Raw genomic sequence first — 16,929 nt, forward strand, 5'->3', positions numbered from 1 at the left:
ACAAAAGAGGACCACTTCAGAGAGATCAAATGAATACAGATTGTGACAGAAGAACTTTAAAATGTCACTGACTGATGCGCAAGACCGTTTGATTTACAGACACTGATAATCTAGACTGATTCCTTCAGGTTCCAAGAAGATATCAGACAGTGCCCGATGATCATTCATTTTTTTCTTTTCATATTTATGTAAATCAGTGATGAGATCTCCATGGAGTGTCCACAGCAGGTTTTTCTAGGACAGGGAACCCTCAATGGCAATACAACAAAGAAATAAACAGAGGTCTGAACTAACCCTCAATCATCATCACCATCCTCATTTGACCCAGACATGGAAATCAATAATTCACCACGACGGCTCAAAACAAAACATCAACTATCTTGTTAACTTACCACACAGGTAGAGAGGTCCAGAGGACAGCCGAAAGAGACAGCACACAAGAGTTAAGAAACAGAAGCACACAGTTCTACACACAGAAGATCAGCTGTCCATGCAGAACTGTCACTGCAGGTACTACATGCCCATTATTTATATTACTTACTAAGTCCATACTTGTATTATAAACTGTAATTTATGCTTTAATATCCAAGTTAAAACTAACATTTTAAAATTGGATCGTTCCTATTTTTAATTACAGCTTTTTATGCTTCCCCCTCTGTTTATATACTAGAATAAACCCATCTTTGGTTCGGTGCATGTCTATCCAGTAACATGACTGCAGTTCAGACATATCAAATGTAGATTTTTAATATTTAAAAAGGTCACACGCTTTAAATATTAAAAGTTGTGACCTATGTAGTAGTAGTAGTAGTAATAAAAATAATAATAATAATCATCATAATCATCATCATCATCATCATCTATCCAGAAGCAACAATTAAAGATTGCTGGAATATGCTGTGCTTTATCAGGTAGGCCATAATCTGGCTGCTGGCAGGGAAATTGAAAAATTATTTGAAGTGCTTCAATTGTGAATTACTGCTAACCTGCGTATCGTGTGCATTTTTACTGCAGTAAAAGTCTGTACCTTGGCCTTGCCATCCAGGGCCCCGGTGCCTGCATAGATCTTACTGACGGAGTCACCATTAGCGGACCACATGGTCCTAAAAACCTCTTGAAACCTGGCCACCAGCTGTGGTTTCTCTGTCAAACCCATTTGTTCCAACTGCTTAGGCAGCATCTGAGGAAAGGAGGGTGACAGGGGTCAAACTAAAATCCTCTTTAAAGACTACAGGAGCAGACAAGCTCAGCAGTACTCTTACCTCGAGAGCAAAAAAAGCTTGGACACTGTTGGTTCTATCCAAACAATCCAGGCAGTTGGTCCTCATAGTCCCTCCCTGAGTCCTAAAACCACACAATAAAGAGTTATTGCAGCTTTTTTTCCTCCCATCATGTACACTTAAAACTTTCACTGGTGACAATGGCATAATAAAACACCTGTCTACACAGGGTATCATTAAAGGCATTTAACTTATTAGTTTACATAGTGCTAAAATTGCTGCATGACTTGTGAACATATCATGAACAGAAGCTTCAACTCAAATAATAATCAGATGCAACTAAAAAAAACAAAAAAAAAATTAAAAGGTACAACGGAATGTTTTGGGTTTGATTTTTTGCATAAATAAAAGTGATTCTGTGTTTTAACAGTAACAAGAAATTTATTTTTTTTTAAATCCATCCTCTTCCACTTATCCACTTCAATGTTATACAGTAGATTACAGATCGCTCATGGGGTAAGAGGTCGGGTACGCAGGCATGCAAGCACCAATTTCTCACCTTAATATCCCAGTTTCTCCAGAATAGTAGAAGAAACCACACTCTTCTATGAATTTGTTGAGCTGGGGCTTGAGGACACTGTGAAGTTTGTCTGCCTTTCCACCTTTCACATTCTGATGGTAGTCAAAGTTCACCATTTTCACTGCTGAAGCATGTTCTGATGCTTTCAGGTGACTCTAAAATGGTGAGACAGGTAGACTTCCTCAAAATCAAATCTATTGCAAAACTATTTTGCATGTAAGGTGTGTTGCCTTAACTGAAGGGCAAATTAATTTGCATTGCAAATCATTGACCTGAATTCTTGAAGCATGTCATAGTAATGTGTGAACATCCCGGTCGCATAGTCAGAAACCATTTTATATATTTTAAACACAAACTCAGCTCACTGATGACATCAACAGCATTTATGGCAATTAACCCTAACAGATGACACCTTAAGTCCCAACATTTCTAGCTGCTGCAAAACATGTAACATCTTTTGCATTTGCAGCTATATGGGGCTTTATACTTCATTAGGTAAACTTCCTGTGTGGTTTGAGGGCAACTACAAGACCACAGAAAAAGACAGGGTTCGAGATCTTATGATAAAGGGTAAAAATAGAGGATGCTATGGTGTGCAAATATGTAAAATAGAAACAAATGAATAATGCTCTTTACTGACTCATTCACCAGAAAATACAGTAAGAAACTGAGGTAGTCTTTCTTGAGCAGCAGTACCCACCCACTTGAAATATTTTTCCCTGCCTTTATGGCGTGGGCTTACGTGGACACAACAGAGAGAATCTGTTTGAACACACATAGCTTACTGCTAGTGTATTTTGGAATGTCATCCTCAGATAAATATCTCACAGCACATCACTGTTAACAGACAATGTATTGACCTCTCACCTGAAACGCTTTGCTGAGCATGTGTTCCCCTTCTTTACTTCCAAGCAGGTTGATTATCACCTGCTTACCATACAACCGCCTCAGTGCAGTAAAGTGTCTGCAAAACACACAATCTGATATAGTAAGCACTTTATAAAAATGACATTAAGCACATTTATCTTATCCTTTACAAATTTCACTTAAAATAAAATAAAAAATTCATACTTTGTAACAATAATTAGGACAGACAAATACAAATGACTCATCTATGATTAAACACCAACAGCCTAGTTTGCATCAAAAGTCCTGTCACTGTAGCAACCTTAACACACAACTCTGTGGCGTACTGTTGTGTTAAACGATGCAAACGCGAGCGCTTCACCCACATTTGCAACTTAAATGGGACCTGTAATAAAAACTTATTTAGAAGCAGCGTATGAATAAATAGTCTGACAACATTAAACTCGTGCAGCCCTCAGTTCTTAACAACAACACTGATAATACAACAGCAGCAGCAATGATGAGCCTCTTTGCACACTGTGAAGTGCAAAGTGGCAGAGTCGTTACTGAGATTGTGAAAGAAAACGTGTTCCTAGTGTCCAAAACGGCAGCACTGTTCCTGTAAACACTAGAAAAGCCTTTATTGAGAAAAAGCTCGTGGTAGTCCTTCATCAAAGCACCTGATCAACAAACTAACGTGAAGAAAAGCAAACTTTTTAGCTGCTCAATCCACCACAATCTGTTTTACACAGCGAAAAATTGAGGCTGTGACTGAAAACTGATGTGAGTAACTTGTTATAGCTTTGCAGATATTGACAGATCTGAATCCTACTGAACATCTATAGGAGACAAAGACAGTGCTCTTTATCACCACTAAACACCAAAAGAGGGATTCTTTTATAAGAATGGTGTTCAATCCCTCCAGTGATATTTGAGAGTTATGGAGAACTGCTGAGGTGCTGTTCTGGCAGCATCTGGTGGCCTAATACTTTCTAAGACACTTAATATTGTCTGTAGGCCTCTTATCTTAATGTTCCTCACAGCTTAAGATTTATATATCCACATGTGGCTCAAATGTTCTCAAGCTGTTCAAGCAAATGTTCAAAGCTGTTCTGAGCTGCACTCTCTTGTTCCATTGTCACTTGTAAGGCCTGTTCCTACCTTTTAATCTACCTTGCCCCTCTTATGAGATTTCCTCTACAAATGAATGCGGGTAGAATCCAGAAAAAGGACATTTCTATCCATGTCAACCAAAAGCCTGCACAGGACCTTAAAGCCTGCCTGGAATTCTCTTCTGGTTATTTCTTACAAGGGGGTTATAATCTTACTATAGCTTGTCTGTTAACACCACTGTTAAGATATGTGCTGAATTAAAAGTGATATGTAAAAGCTTTGACTGCAGTCATATTACTGGTAATGGAATAGAATACATGTGTAAAAGCAAAGCTTTTACAATGACATTCTTGGCTGCAAACAAAAACTACCGGTAACCAGATATCACAAAGGATGACTCATCATCCCTTAGCTGAATAGATATTAGAAAGATTAGCAGCCCTGACAACTACTTAGAGGGAAAAAACAAATAATGTGTTACACAGTACTAATGATTTAAAGTCTAATATACATTCATATTCATAACTCCATTAAAATGCTCCACAAAAAATGAGTAGAATCCAAAAGATCTGGAAATCAAAGAAGTGCTGACAGAACTCTGTAAGACATATCTGCTGGAATGCACAGTGAATGACATGGCTACTTTGAGACTGGTTGGGTAGCTGCTGTGGGCTGATAAGAATGGAGTTCATACTAGCAAGGTGTAACCCACAGATTCGGGTCATCATTTTTGTTCTTGATGACCTGAGTGTATGCTTCAGCAACAATGCATTGAGCTTAAAGCAAAGGAACTTGCAGCTCTGTTCTGTTGTTAACCCAGTTCACAGCGTAATTCTAGAAAAAAGAAAAAAAAGTTTCATTTTATAAAGACTAAAGTCAAATTGTTCTTACTGGGAAAAATCTTAACTTATTTAATGATTATTAAAACATTTGCGTATGTAAAGAAACATTTATTTTTAGCAGACGGACATTAAGACATTGAGAGCAGTTTAATTTTTCACTTTTTTGATATTTAAATTTAACCAAAAAAATGTTTGTATTTAATGAGGCACAAATAAAGATAGCTGTCAAGAACAGGCACACACACACTCATTAATTGAAATAATGACTTCCAAATTGAATGAACTACCTGTGATTAATGTAAACCACAGGTTATCAAGGCTGATGGCTAAATAAGGGCTACTAATAAACCAACCTCTGAGGACACACTGCAATTAATGTCTTCTTCACAGACCTTAATAGTTTTTCCTCTACTGTGACGAGTACATGAGATATACAGGAATAATATAGCATTTCCTCTGTGGTTCAGAGGAGTGGCTATCTGTGGTAGGCCAGATAAAGCTGCAGGAAACTGCTACACACAAAAAGAGCTGTGCACACAAAACAATTTAATTACCTTTCAAATGCCGGCGCATTTGCCTCAAATCCCCTTGAGAGTTTGACACGATGAGAACCAACCTGGAGAGACACAAGTCACAGTGTCCTTCTTTGGTGAAAGATACCAAAAAAGTCTGTTTTCTAAACACACACACATTGCAGATGACCAGAAAACCCTATGATGACAAATGGATTTCGGAAAGAAAGTGTAGACATCTGAAATGAGGAAACGAGCTCTTAATAGGGCCCAAAAAGAGAATTGCTTAGGAAAAGAGCAACATAGGTGCAAAACGGGGAGATTTGTTCCAACAAAGACACTGAGCAGCAGATAAATGATACATTGTAATTGATCAGCATTTTCCCACATTTAGCCTCTTTTTCTCATATTAATTCTCATTTTGAAAGTATGCTGATACTGAGCAAATCATCAGTCTCATAGGCAAACATGACCACACGAGTAGACCTGGATAGGCTTTGCAAGACATTGGCATTGTGACTGTACTACGCAAGTCTCTTGACTCTGCAGAGCATGTCTCTACTTGTTCCTTTGTTATCCCTACCAATTTCTGCCTCACTCTGAGTTTACATCTTCTCTTCTCATTTGTGCATGGTGGCTCAGTGGTTAGCATAGCAAGTAGTCCTGGGTTTAAACCCAGGAAGGGCCCTTGCTGTGTTGAGTTAACATGTTTTCTCTGCTTATGTTGGTTTTCTGTGGTTTCTCCCACCATCAAATAACATGGCATCTTAAGGCTGGCTATCTGGGCCCAGGACACTCTTGCAAAAGAGACTCTTAGTCAGCAGAGTTTTACTTCCTGTATAAACAAAAGTTGATTCTCTCTGTGTTCAAATATTTCTCTTACTGTCTGTGACAGCTTGTTAAAACAAGAAAAAATACAGCAACACTCCCTCATATTTCAGCTAGTGACTCAGGATGCTTTCTGTGTCTAAAAAAACTGTAGTTTCTCTGGAGATAGTACTCGGTAATAGACCTCAGTATTGACTTTCATTGTGTTGTGGAAGGTTTTTACTTCCCTAAGAATCTTATATTTCCCTTTATTCTGCAGTGTGTGTTGAGCTTAGAATTAATCTGCTTTGTTTGCTTCTATGCACCAATGTGGCCGAGCCTGGGCATGTGTGGAAGGGCTAACATTTTTGCTCCATGCTGTTGTCATTTGTCACTCCTCTCTTTCTCTACTGTTGAGCAGGTCTATGCTTTGCATATTTTATAACTTCCTGAGATGGCATCTGAAACTATTCAGGTTACAGCTGTACAACTCAGACCTGCAGAATAACTGCAGTCAAATCAGTTTTCTTACTTGCTCTGAATTCAAAAGCATCTACTGTTCTATGCAACGTTAACTAAATAAGCTTTGTCACCAACTACAGGAAGAGTTTTTTCACATTTCGTCTACTAATCTATAAAGCAGTAACTTATTAAATAAACATTTTCAAAATTATTTAGAATTAACTAAGAGGGATCAACCAATCATTTGAATGATTTACAGCCTTAATACTACACTACAAATATGATTTGTAGACTAATTAATATCTATGTCTAATGTGCACTAACTGAGAAAAAAAATAAATTAGTAAATTTTACCATTGATAAACCAAATGTACAAAACCTGCTCAGGAGATATTAGAGACTATGAGGAGGTGGGGATGAAGATCTAAGGCAGTGCTTTAAAGCAGGAGGACTACAGTTTTGTCTGAAAACAACCCCAAGCCCAATACCCAGTGTTTTGACCAAACCAATGACTTTGTGGACTGAATAGGTGATTAATTTGGTCTTAGCTTTTTTTAAGAGCTCCTGCAAAATTGAAAAGCTCTGTCCATATTATCAAATTAAATACTCATCCAGTTGCCTGGTGAATATCAGCGGACACAATGAAGGGAAGTGCTTCGGGAATGTTTTCAGATCAGGTTCTCTCACCTGACCAAAGATGTCTGGGAGCTGAGGAAAACAGAAGAATGCCCTTTACCAAACACTATCACTGTCATTAACCTCCCCCACATCTGATCTAATATTCCAGACTGTGCAATGTCAGGATAAAGGGAAGAAAATCCCACTTGTGTTCTTTGTGATGCAAATTAAATATGTGATTCCACTTCCTGATCAAAATATCAAAAATATTTTTACTCTGTACAGATACTGAGTATAGGAAGAAAATTCCATCAAGGGATTCCCTGATTTCCACAGATATCCTTTGTCATTGCACAGGGGAACACCTATCTGCAGTCTGAAAGCACCAGCACCAGCAAAGCCAAAAAAACACAACACAAACAAAAAGGTTATACCAGGTGGAGGTTCTCAGCCAGTCTATTAGGGTGCCGATTCTCATTCAGTTGCAACAAAACACCCTTAATGGACTTTTTCTGAACACAGCAACAAAATGTGTTAAAAAGTGTGTGATAAATATATGCACTCCATTCCCTTCACACTGTCTTAGACAGACACATCTGCCATTTTTAAACAGTAAAACTTTTTTTGGCTTGTTCTGCAAATGACCAGTGCCAGTTTCATCAGTTCTTTAATTCACGCACACTGTTCCAGCAAGCCAAACTGAGCCTCATCTATAACTACAGCATCAATGATAATAATGACCAGCTTTTAAAAAAACAAACAAACAAAACAACCCCCCCCCCAAAGATCAGGCCTACTTTCATTTTTTTTTTTAACTGTGTGGCTTAATATAGGAAAACCACAATCAACAGTTGTATGGGATACATTTAGCTTTCATTACCTGGATTCCCGGCTGTTCCCAGAAAAGAGAAATGGACCCACGGATCTGTATGAAGGATGAGACTTTATCATCCAGGAAAATAACCTGTTCAAAACAAGATTACAAATTTGGTTTAGTGTATAATGTAACATTTTATGAAAAGAAATTAAATCCTAAAATAAGTAAGATGGGAAAAAAACTGAACAAAAAATACACATTGTATAAAACATCCATCTGCATAGGTGTATACTCGTGTGTGGTTTGTAGCTGAATTTTCAGGAAGCAAACGTAATGTAAAGCAGAAATCATAAAACAGACTATGTGTCGTTATAGGGCATGAGCACAACCTGTCAACACATGTTTGATCCTCAGCTTTTTACGGTGTCATTTTTATGGCAAGTATAAGGTTCCAAAAACTTTAACAGATTTCACCTGCTCAGTTTCCACAAAGTTGGCCACTTGTCCATCATCATTTGTTCCTCGGACATTGAATCGCGTGCCAGCACGCTCTGAGCTTAAGCGTGAGAAGATGCATGCCTTGGCTTGTTTGTGCCCTGCATAGATGGTCCTGATCTCCACACCCCCACACATCAGCCTCAGCAGCCAGTCGTCACAGTTTACACCGTAATGTTTTAGGTGCAGATGCAGAGATTGATTCCTAGTGATTCACAAAGTCAGATGTAACCGTAAACACAGAGAGCAGTTTTGCAAATCACAAAAGTTCCCCATATCACAAAATGAGAAAAACCATAAATTATAGCATATCTATAATGTTGGAACAGTAATGCTTTTAAGTTCCTACCAAAAGAAGCGGTTATCTGTAGTGTCTTCTATGATTCTGCGATGTGCATTAAGACTCAAGTCCATGCTGACTCCAGTGGAAGACCAGGCAAAGTAGAAATGTCCTGAGTTTAGGACCTTTCGCACCTCAGCAATTCGTTCCTCATCTCCTGGATCATTCTTCAGTGATATAAAGTCTGTCTGCGTGACCCTGAAAACTTCTGAATCCTGCACCTTGCCCACAGAGCTACAGCCTGTCACAACTACAAGACTGTGGAGCATGGAGTCACCTGTGAAAAAAAATGTGAATATGAAAAAAAAAATTACCATATTTAGTGCACACCCTTCTCTTATTTCCAGTTTTCATATTGGTTTTTTTTTTTTTTTTTTATTCTTTGACACTACTAAGATATCTTTCCAAGTTCAAAATAATTCTTTATCTTATACTGGGTATGGGTGAAGCTCCTCAGTTCATTCACTATCTGAAGCAAGCCATTTCAGCTACTCTCCTTTAAAAGGACAAATTCCCTTTAAGCCAACTATCATTTGATGGGCTAGCAAACAAACAGACTGAACAGCAGGTGGGTGGGGCTGCTATGCTCACAGCCAGAGTTGTGTGCCTGATATCACAATATGAAGGATATTCTCTCTTTCTGACATCATGAAGATGCAAGAGTAGAAAACAAATTCCTGGATATCAAATGTTTAGAACTTGATAATCTGACCTCACTGTTTAAAACACAATTTTAATATTAGCATCCACAACTGTAACATTATATATATATGACAGAAAAAAAGTATTTTACATCCACTATAAAGAAAAGAAGGAGAAGCAGTGCTGGAGTGTTAAGAAAGGAAATACAGAAACATTACAAAATTAAATTCTGGACAAAAAATGGTTAAAATCGCAAGCCACTCAAATCACAGCTTTAATCGCTTACAGTGCTTTTTTATTGTTGTGATAACAAGAGCCTTGAAGGGCACATGGAGGACATGAGAAAGCAGCTTAGAAGAAAGCAGCAATGGTGAAAATAATCAGAGCAAGTTCACAGTCAATCAGGAATGGACCCATCTAGGAGCAACAAGCAAAACACATTCTCGCGTCTTACCAAGGTTTAGGCGAAGAACACCCAGAATTCCATAGGCATCTACTATCTTGGTATATGTGTTTTTAATAGCATCCTTCTCTGCTGCCGCTAGAAGACAAACAATGGCAACAAAATTTAAGGAAAATATTGCACCACCTTCCTTTGAAAATCATAGCAATATATCACATCCACCACTACACAATAAGGGATACTCATCTTTTAGTTGCATTGCTTTTACAGCTTCCTTATTTGGTGCAATGGCTTAAAAAGAATGTAAATCATATCTTATTATAGTATAATCAAACAAGATGCCTTACACAGAACAGCAACAGCTGCTGATTCAAACATGAGGCATTCCTCCCTGGCCCTAGTTTCCACTATGACACTGTAAGGTGGTGGGTCCAGCTTGTGGTAAATACGATATCCCTTGCTGAAGGCCATAATTGATCCAAGCTGGAAAAAAACCCTATGTTATTACCTGGAAAACAAGAGAAATTAAAAAAAGAATGACAATAGATCAGAAAAGAAATATTCTCACATAAAACACCTGCAATTTAATGACGATGAAAGCATCAGAAAGGTGACCTCAAATCTGATCACTTTTTTTAAAAAGATGTCTGGCTCAATATCAAAGTTATTACAGTTTGTATAGCTAACAGACTAAACCAAAGGTAAAGACATAAACGTTTCCATAATTTTGCAACACTCTTATTGTGAATTTAACGATTTCGGGGTTTCTTTTATTTATTTTTTTCAAATTTCTATTTAAACTCATAATTAGGCAATAATTAAATTCCCTAATCCGGAAAGGGGGTAAACTTGCATTGCGAAATCCGAAGCTTAACGTGAGATCAAGTGCAGATGCAGCTCAGGCCCACGCCTATAATTAACTAATATAAAAAAATTAGTACTGCAGGTAACTCAAGATTGCGAGTATCAGGAGCACTGCGACTGATAACGGTACTTGACAGTTAGGCCGGGGGGGGGCTTAAATACCATCCATTGGACAGTCACGACTCCGTAATGCAACGGCAGAACAAACGCTAACGTTCACCAGCGAGGTAGCTCAAATGCTAGGTTTTGTGCAATCCTAGACCGACAAGTAAAACGACAGATGACAGTATAAAACGAAAGTAGTAGTAGTAGTAGCTGCCTTTAACCTCTGCAAAGCTAACTGGTAACGCTAGCCAAGTTAGCTGGATGAATCACAGGGATAGCTATGATTCGCTAGCCTACAATATTTTGATGGTGGCACTTATCTGCATGTCCGGGGTGACAAACTGTTACTATTATATACATTTAACAAAGTCGGCCATGTAAAACATTTACACGCAAACATAATTTACATTTCTGCAATTCTTACTACCGACCGGTTTTTAAAGAAATTATGTAGAAGTAACACAATTTATCTGGTCTTACCGTCTCCCCCGCCGGGTTGTAACTCCGCTGTCACAACATAATCCTTCCCGGTGTGTTGGCAAAATGGTACATTCCGACGCAAACGTCCGCCTACCTCACGTTACCGTAATAGCCAAGGAAACGTAAAGCGCATGCCTTAGTACAAGAAAGGCATTGGAGTATGTAAATTAAACGTTTTGCAAGCGTGCAATATTTTAAATTCGTGCTAATATGCAGTTATGAACTACCCGACTTAAAAAAAGAACCCATGAAATGTTTTGAGCAATTCCACCTATGATTGACAGCTGCTTTAATCCAATGAGTCCAACAGAGAACACTGCCGTCCAATCGTGTGTGCCTAGAGGTGGGACGTCGGTATTTCATAACCTCTGACATTTCTGTATAAAACAAGCGCTCCGACCTTCCTCATATAAACAACATTAGCCGGGGCATAAGTAATTGTGATGTATGTGACCCTGATGATTTTTTAAACAGGTAGGCGTCAAACAGAGGTAGCACTGTCTTGTTTTTCACAACATGCTAGAGAAGGTTAATGCTCATCTGCTATCTTCCGGTGGGATCTCCTCCAGCTTGTCAAGCAGGAACGTCGTTAGATTGTCTACTATTCTATGTAATGTTTCAGCCTGTCAGGAGATGTTGTTTATCGACGTTGTAGTTCAATGTCTCTAAAACAACCAAACAAATAAAGTATGTTTGCTTCCATGCAGATCCTTTCTTATTATTTAAATCGACTCTCTGTTACCAGACTCTGTTTTGTTTGTTTGTCTGTTTGTTTTTTTGTTTGGTTGTTTTTTGGAGGTGCCTGTTTACTTGTTTTCACGACTGTTAAAGATCCAAAAGTTTCAGCAAAATAAAATGTGCTTAGAAGTTTGGGTTTGATATTCTCATTTGAATTTTTACCACAACAATAGCTGTGTATTATGCTGTATTTGATTGTTTTAAATATCTGACAGTGCAGTGTATTGTTAATTTTTGTGACCTGTGTTCAGGCTTAAATCTAACTATCAACTGTCTTTCATATCTTCTCACGGGATACTTTTTAGCCCTTAAACATGAAGAGGCTTTTCCTCGTGGAGCCGGTGGTGGCCCTGTATGCTTTTGCCACTTTCCTCTACTATCCGCTTGTGCAACAGTATGCATACAGGAGAATCTGGCTGCAGGTGACAAACACCACTTACCTGAGCTCTGACAACACTTCCAGATGTGTGGCAAACAGCAACAGCAGCAACCAGTCTCACTATAATGAGGTTAGTCTTTAATCACTAAAGGCGTGTTATCCATTCCTGAAATTTGGAGTATCTTATTTTCTTTCTTTTTTCCCACCACACTGAAAACTAAAAACATTTTGAATATAGCAAGGATTGTTTAAGAATGAATGCCATGAAAAAAAATCAATATTTGGTGCAAACATTTACCTTTAAACCAAGACACAGATTCTTTTAGGTCAACAGCTTTTCATGGTATTGGGTGGCACGTTGTTTCAATCATCTAAAAAAAAAACTGTCTGGAGCTTCTATGTGAGTTTCTTACATATTAATTCCAGACTGACATGTTATGACTATGACTCTGGATTATTTGCACGTTTTTATCAATATGAAGGTAGTTCCTAATGACTCCGTATGTTTATGTTAATTTGCATGACTTGTACACTAATCAGATGCCTCCGATGGTCTTGTGTGAGACATTTTAACTGCTTAAAACTTTCGCACAGTACTCTAGTAATAATAACTAGTACATGTACGTAGGGCTGTGCGATATGACCAAAATCTCATATCCCGATATTAAGACATCTCTCATCTGATAACGATATAAATCACAAAAAATGTAACATTTTGTGTAAATTCTGTGAATCTCGGGCAGCTCGACTTGCGTGAAGTGTTTCCAGCTGGACGTCGCCTACCTGGAGTCGAGTGTTTTAACTGATGCATGAAACTATACATTTTTAGACATAAGTTGTAACTGGCGCTGTTTTCTTTCTGAATATTTATTACACAGCGTGCTGCGGGGAAAAGCCTGTTCTAACGTTTGAGTCTAAGGTTTATTTTTTAGCACCTGACGGCTCTTTTTTGCTTCTTACCCGTAAACACTCGGCATCTTTCACGTAATTCAGTTTATTTTGAAAAATCTCAACAGGATCTTGAGCTTTATTGTAAAAGGTTTATGTGGAACAAGCGGACACGCGGTGGTTTTACCTTCGTTGTTGCTAAGGACAAGGCAAAAAAAACCCCACAAAGGCTTGTCTGTCTGTAGTGTGATTATATTAAATGTAAGAGAAAGAGAGAACTTTAAGAAATTAATATAGCCACTACAGTGACCATCAAAATAATGAAAAAATATTGCCATAAACAGTTTATTACACCACGAAACAAACAATAGCGTAAAATGAAACATAGACATTTTTATATCGCCATCCGATATATATCTTATATCGAACAGCCCTACATGTACGGTATAACAAGTTGCCTACTTAGAACTTGTAATAGCATTACTAGTTCCATGTCTATTTTCAACGTTTTTATTCATACATTTTTCCCATAAACTTTTAACTTCCTCTCCTTCACAGTTTGGGTTACAAAGATTTCTTTAGCACAATAAGGTGACGTGCAAAGAATTTCTTATGACTACAGGTCTGTGCTCATACAGATACCCACATACTGTGGTAGCTACACTATAGCTAAAAAGTGATAATCTTACAGAATACAGATATGATGGTACAATCTTTTTATTTGTAGGATGTTTGCAATAAGCAAACAATTTTGTAACAAGGATGTAAAAGAGTATTGTTCTATGAGCCCCAAAAGGTTGATTGTGTTCATCTGGACATAGTCCTTTCAGTGGGAGGATGATTAAGCATGCATCAAGACATTGTTCTATGAGGAACAATGTCATTTTACTTTAACATGCATGTATAGAATGAGAATTACACATAAAAGAGAAGTGAAAACCACAACAGGACAAAACTTGTGTTATCTGTAAATGGCCACAACAGCACCTGTGGTATTATAAAAAGCTTTTTTTTCCCCCCACCTCCCCTTTTAGTCCTGAACATTAAAGTTCTTATGAAATGTCTGAAAATAATTAGTTTTTACTTCTTCTTTTTTTAATTCTTCCACTGTTTAAGGTATGATCAAGATATTTTGATCTGGCTCCAAAAAAAAATTCTTCTCCTTCAACATCCTCTATTTGTGCACCCCTGCACTGCTTCCAGGACTCCTGTTAACATTAAATTTAGGTTCAAGAGTTGCTGTTGAGGAGAGCTGAGGACATCTAGCATTCCTCATAAATGCAAGCTGACAGAATTTAAAGGGCTTTACAATTAACCACATTTTCTCTCTCTCTCTTTTTTTGCTTTTGCAGGAGGTACAGAGGCAGACATCTCTCTTCTCCGTTTACACAAACATCCTATCCACAGTCCCATCTTTGGTGGTCACTCTCATACTGGTGACCTACAGTGATCAAGGAGGACGCAAGATAGCCATCATCATGCCTATGATTGGCACATTGATCTACACATTGTCTTTGCTGACTGTGTCCTACTTTGAACTCAGCATTTACTTGCTCTTTGGCTCCTCAATTCTTAGTGCTCTGTGTGGTGGTATGGGCACATTTCTGGGTGGCTGTTTTGCCTACATAGCAGACTTGTGCGAGGATGATCGTCAGAAGACATATCGCATGGCTGGATTGGAAATGATGATTGGCCTGTTGTCTGGACTGGCTGCATTATCGTCAGGCTACTTTCTGAGAACTGTGGGATTCAACTGGCCTTTCCTAACCTCTTCACTGATGCTCGTTTTGATCCTGCTCTATGCCATCTTTGTCCTTGAGGAGACTGTGAAGAAGGCTCCAACTAGTGCCGTTACTTTAGATGGATCTCCTTGGTATTTAGGCATGAAACAGATGCTCCGTGGGGTCTGCCAGATGCTTGCAGGGGCCAGCTGCAGGTGGAAAACTGTTCTGGCCCTTCTCATTATTATCTTCACTTGCGTTTCCTTTGCATATGTAGGAGGGATGTCCGTGATAACACTGTACGAGCTCAGTGAGCCGCTGTGCTGGACTGAGATTTTGATTGGCTACGGCTCAGCACTGACCACCACTGTGTTCCTGACCAGCTTTGCAGGAGTGTCCCTGTTTACATACTGTGGTGTGCCCCAGCTGCTCATTGTCCTGTTGGGGATCCTGTCTGTTGTATCAGCCATGCTCACTGCGGCATTTGCTAAAACAACCTTGTTGATGTTTATAGGTGAGGAGGAAAATGCAACTATTGGAATGTACAGTAGTTTTGACTCGTACATAAAATGAAGAGATAATACTTTTTAACCCATGTTTGTTTAAATAAAAAAAATAATTATATAATTATTTTTATTTATTTATTTTTTAACAAGGTGTGCCATGAACTAAGTCCATAGTTTAGTTGTATCTGTTTTTAACACCCTGAATTAGGAAATTGCTTATATATAGTTTCTGACACAAATTTAGTTTTTAGTGTTTTGCATTGATCTATTGTAGAATTTGTCTTAATATGCGGTATGAAAAGAGGAAAAATGCATCAACCAAAGCCCGTTTCAGTGTTCATTGTGGGCACGATATTAAATGGTTGGGTGTAAAAACGCAGAATGTGTCATATTAAAAAGCATAAGGACAATTTTAGCTGCAGGAAGTAGAAATGCCTTGTGTGCTCTTTTTTATTATTATTTTTTTATTTTTTTGCAGAAAAAGCACATAAGGCATTATAAACAGAGAAATGGCACCCCCAAAATACATTGCATGCTAGTGACTTGGATTACTAATTGACAGAATAGGACTTTTTATGGTGGCTTTATAAGGTGCACAACTACTACTAGAGACTCCTAATTTTTTTGGTGCATTGTAAACTTATAAACGGTGTAATTATGTTATCGCTCATTTGCTTACTTTAATTATCTTATTGCAACAATCTACGTAATTGAAAACACACATCTGTTACATTTATAGATGCAACATACTTTTTTCATAAGTAACTAAACAATTTTGCAAATATTAATTTCCTCATGTATAGTTTTATGCAGTTACATTAAAACTACAGTGTGATGCATTATATAATGCTGATCTTCTGTTTTTCATTTGCCACAGTGAGGATACCAATGCTACTGTCTATCATGCCTTTCCCTGTACTGCGCTCCATGATGTCAAAGATTGTCCCAAAGTCTGAGCAGGGTGAGTGACTTTTCAGAGCTTTACATGAACCACAGAACCATGTCTGAGTGTGTTTGTAGAGCCAGAGTCCATTGAAGGATTGCCTGTTCCAGCAGCTTTGGCTCTCCAAGTGTCTGTTGAATTTAGCAGAGGGTTATCTTAAAACTATACACCAGAAGTTCTTAGTAACCCTATGACCTGCAGATTTATTTATTTTTTTCTGTTTTTCTGATTTTTTTTTCTCTATTGCAGGAGCCCTGTTTGCCTGTCTTTCCTTTATGGAAAGTATGTCCAATAATGTATCGTCCATAGTGTTCTACAGTATTTATGCTGCTACGGTAGCGTGGTGCCCAGCCTTCGTCTTTCTGTTATCTGCAGGACTCTGTGTGATTCCTTTGACTGCCTTGGGGTAAGTCAATAAGTAGGCCAATGGATTTCCCACAACTTTAAAATAGCCAGGCCAGCATTTTTGCATCTTTTACTGCAAATTGCAATCTTACTAATAATTTGGGAAAACTGTCCTACTTTTCAGCCAGTTAGCCTTACTCAAGCCCATTCATCTGATCCACTTCAAACTGTAGTTATAGATAGATAGATAGATAGATAGATAG

General features: G+C 38.2%; 3 protein-coding genes across 10 annotated transcripts in view; 2 read left to right on the plus strand and 1 right to left on the minus strand.

Annotated features, from left to right (window-relative positions):
- Positions 1 to 11,334, minus strand: part of synj1 (synaptojanin 1) — a 26,107-nt gene extending 14,773 nt beyond the window's left edge. For 3 of the 7 annotated variants that reach the window (XM_086308830.1, XM_086308831.1, XM_086308829.1), the window contains exons 1-12: positions 11,147 to 11,333; positions 10,045 to 10,205; positions 9,749 to 9,835; positions 8,662 to 8,929; positions 8,292 to 8,517; positions 7,881 to 7,964; positions 7,435 to 7,512; positions 5,156 to 5,217; positions 2,668 to 2,764; positions 1,780 to 1,955; positions 1,263 to 1,344; positions 1,028 to 1,180 (exon numbers count right to left, since the gene is read on the minus strand). In XM_086308830.1, the coding sequence (XP_086164956.1) occupies positions 1,028 to 1,180; positions 1,263 to 1,344; positions 1,780 to 1,955; positions 2,668 to 2,764; positions 5,156 to 5,217; positions 7,435 to 7,512; positions 7,881 to 7,964; positions 8,292 to 8,517; positions 8,662 to 8,929; positions 9,749 to 9,835; positions 10,045 to 10,168 (1,437 nt within the window). In that variant the 5' untranslated portion in view covers positions 10,169 to 10,205; positions 11,147 to 11,333. Of the gene's footprint in view, positions 1 to 1,027; positions 1,181 to 1,262; positions 1,345 to 1,779; positions 1,956 to 2,667; positions 2,765 to 5,155; positions 5,218 to 7,069; positions 7,091 to 7,434; positions 7,513 to 7,880; positions 7,965 to 8,291; positions 8,518 to 8,661; positions 8,930 to 9,748; positions 9,836 to 10,044; positions 10,206 to 11,146 lie in introns of all 7 variants that reach the window. The other 4 variants (XM_086308827.1, XM_086308832.1, XM_086308828.1 and 1 more) reach the window with 4 other exon arrangements.
- LOC147320688 (lysosomal proton-coupled steroid conjugate and bile acid symporter SLC46A3-like) overlaps positions 10,768 to 16,929 on the plus strand; it is a 9,567-nt gene continuing 3,405 nt past the window's right edge. Inside the window, exons 1-5 of one of the 2 annotated variants that reach the window (XM_086308835.1) lie at positions 10,768 to 10,788; positions 12,190 to 12,393; positions 14,504 to 15,386; positions 16,256 to 16,339; positions 16,571 to 16,727. In XM_086308835.1, coding sequence (XP_086164961.1) covers positions 12,199 to 12,393; positions 14,504 to 15,386; positions 16,256 to 16,339; positions 16,571 to 16,727 — 1,319 coding nt within the window. In that variant the 5' untranslated portion in view covers positions 10,768 to 10,788; positions 12,190 to 12,198. Of the gene's footprint in view, positions 10,789 to 11,480; positions 11,621 to 12,189; positions 12,394 to 14,503; positions 15,387 to 16,255; positions 16,340 to 16,570; positions 16,728 to 16,929 lie in introns of those variants that run through there. The other variant, XM_086308834.1, reaches the window with a different exon arrangement.
- The window catches only part of LOC147320689 (lysosomal proton-coupled steroid conjugate and bile acid symporter SLC46A3-like), a 17,039-nt gene continuing 12,381 nt past the window's right edge, over positions 12,272 to 16,929 (plus strand). Inside the window, exon 1 of the mRNA XM_086308838.1 lies at positions 12,272 to 12,393. The gene's annotated coding sequence lies outside the window, so the exon portion shown is untranslated. The remainder of the gene's footprint in view (positions 12,394 to 16,929) is intronic.

This window comes from Aulonocara sp. 'chitande type north' Nkhata Bay, linkage group LG10, assembly GCF_057382095.1.
Source record: "Aulonocara sp. 'chitande type north' Nkhata Bay isolate Kocher_YH1m ecotype deep benthic linkage group LG10, A_spYH_male_GT1.1, whole genome shotgun sequence".
NCBI classification, from domain to species: domain Eukaryota; kingdom Metazoa; phylum Chordata; class Actinopteri; order Cichliformes; family Cichlidae; genus Aulonocara; species Aulonocara sp. 'chitande type north' Nkhata Bay.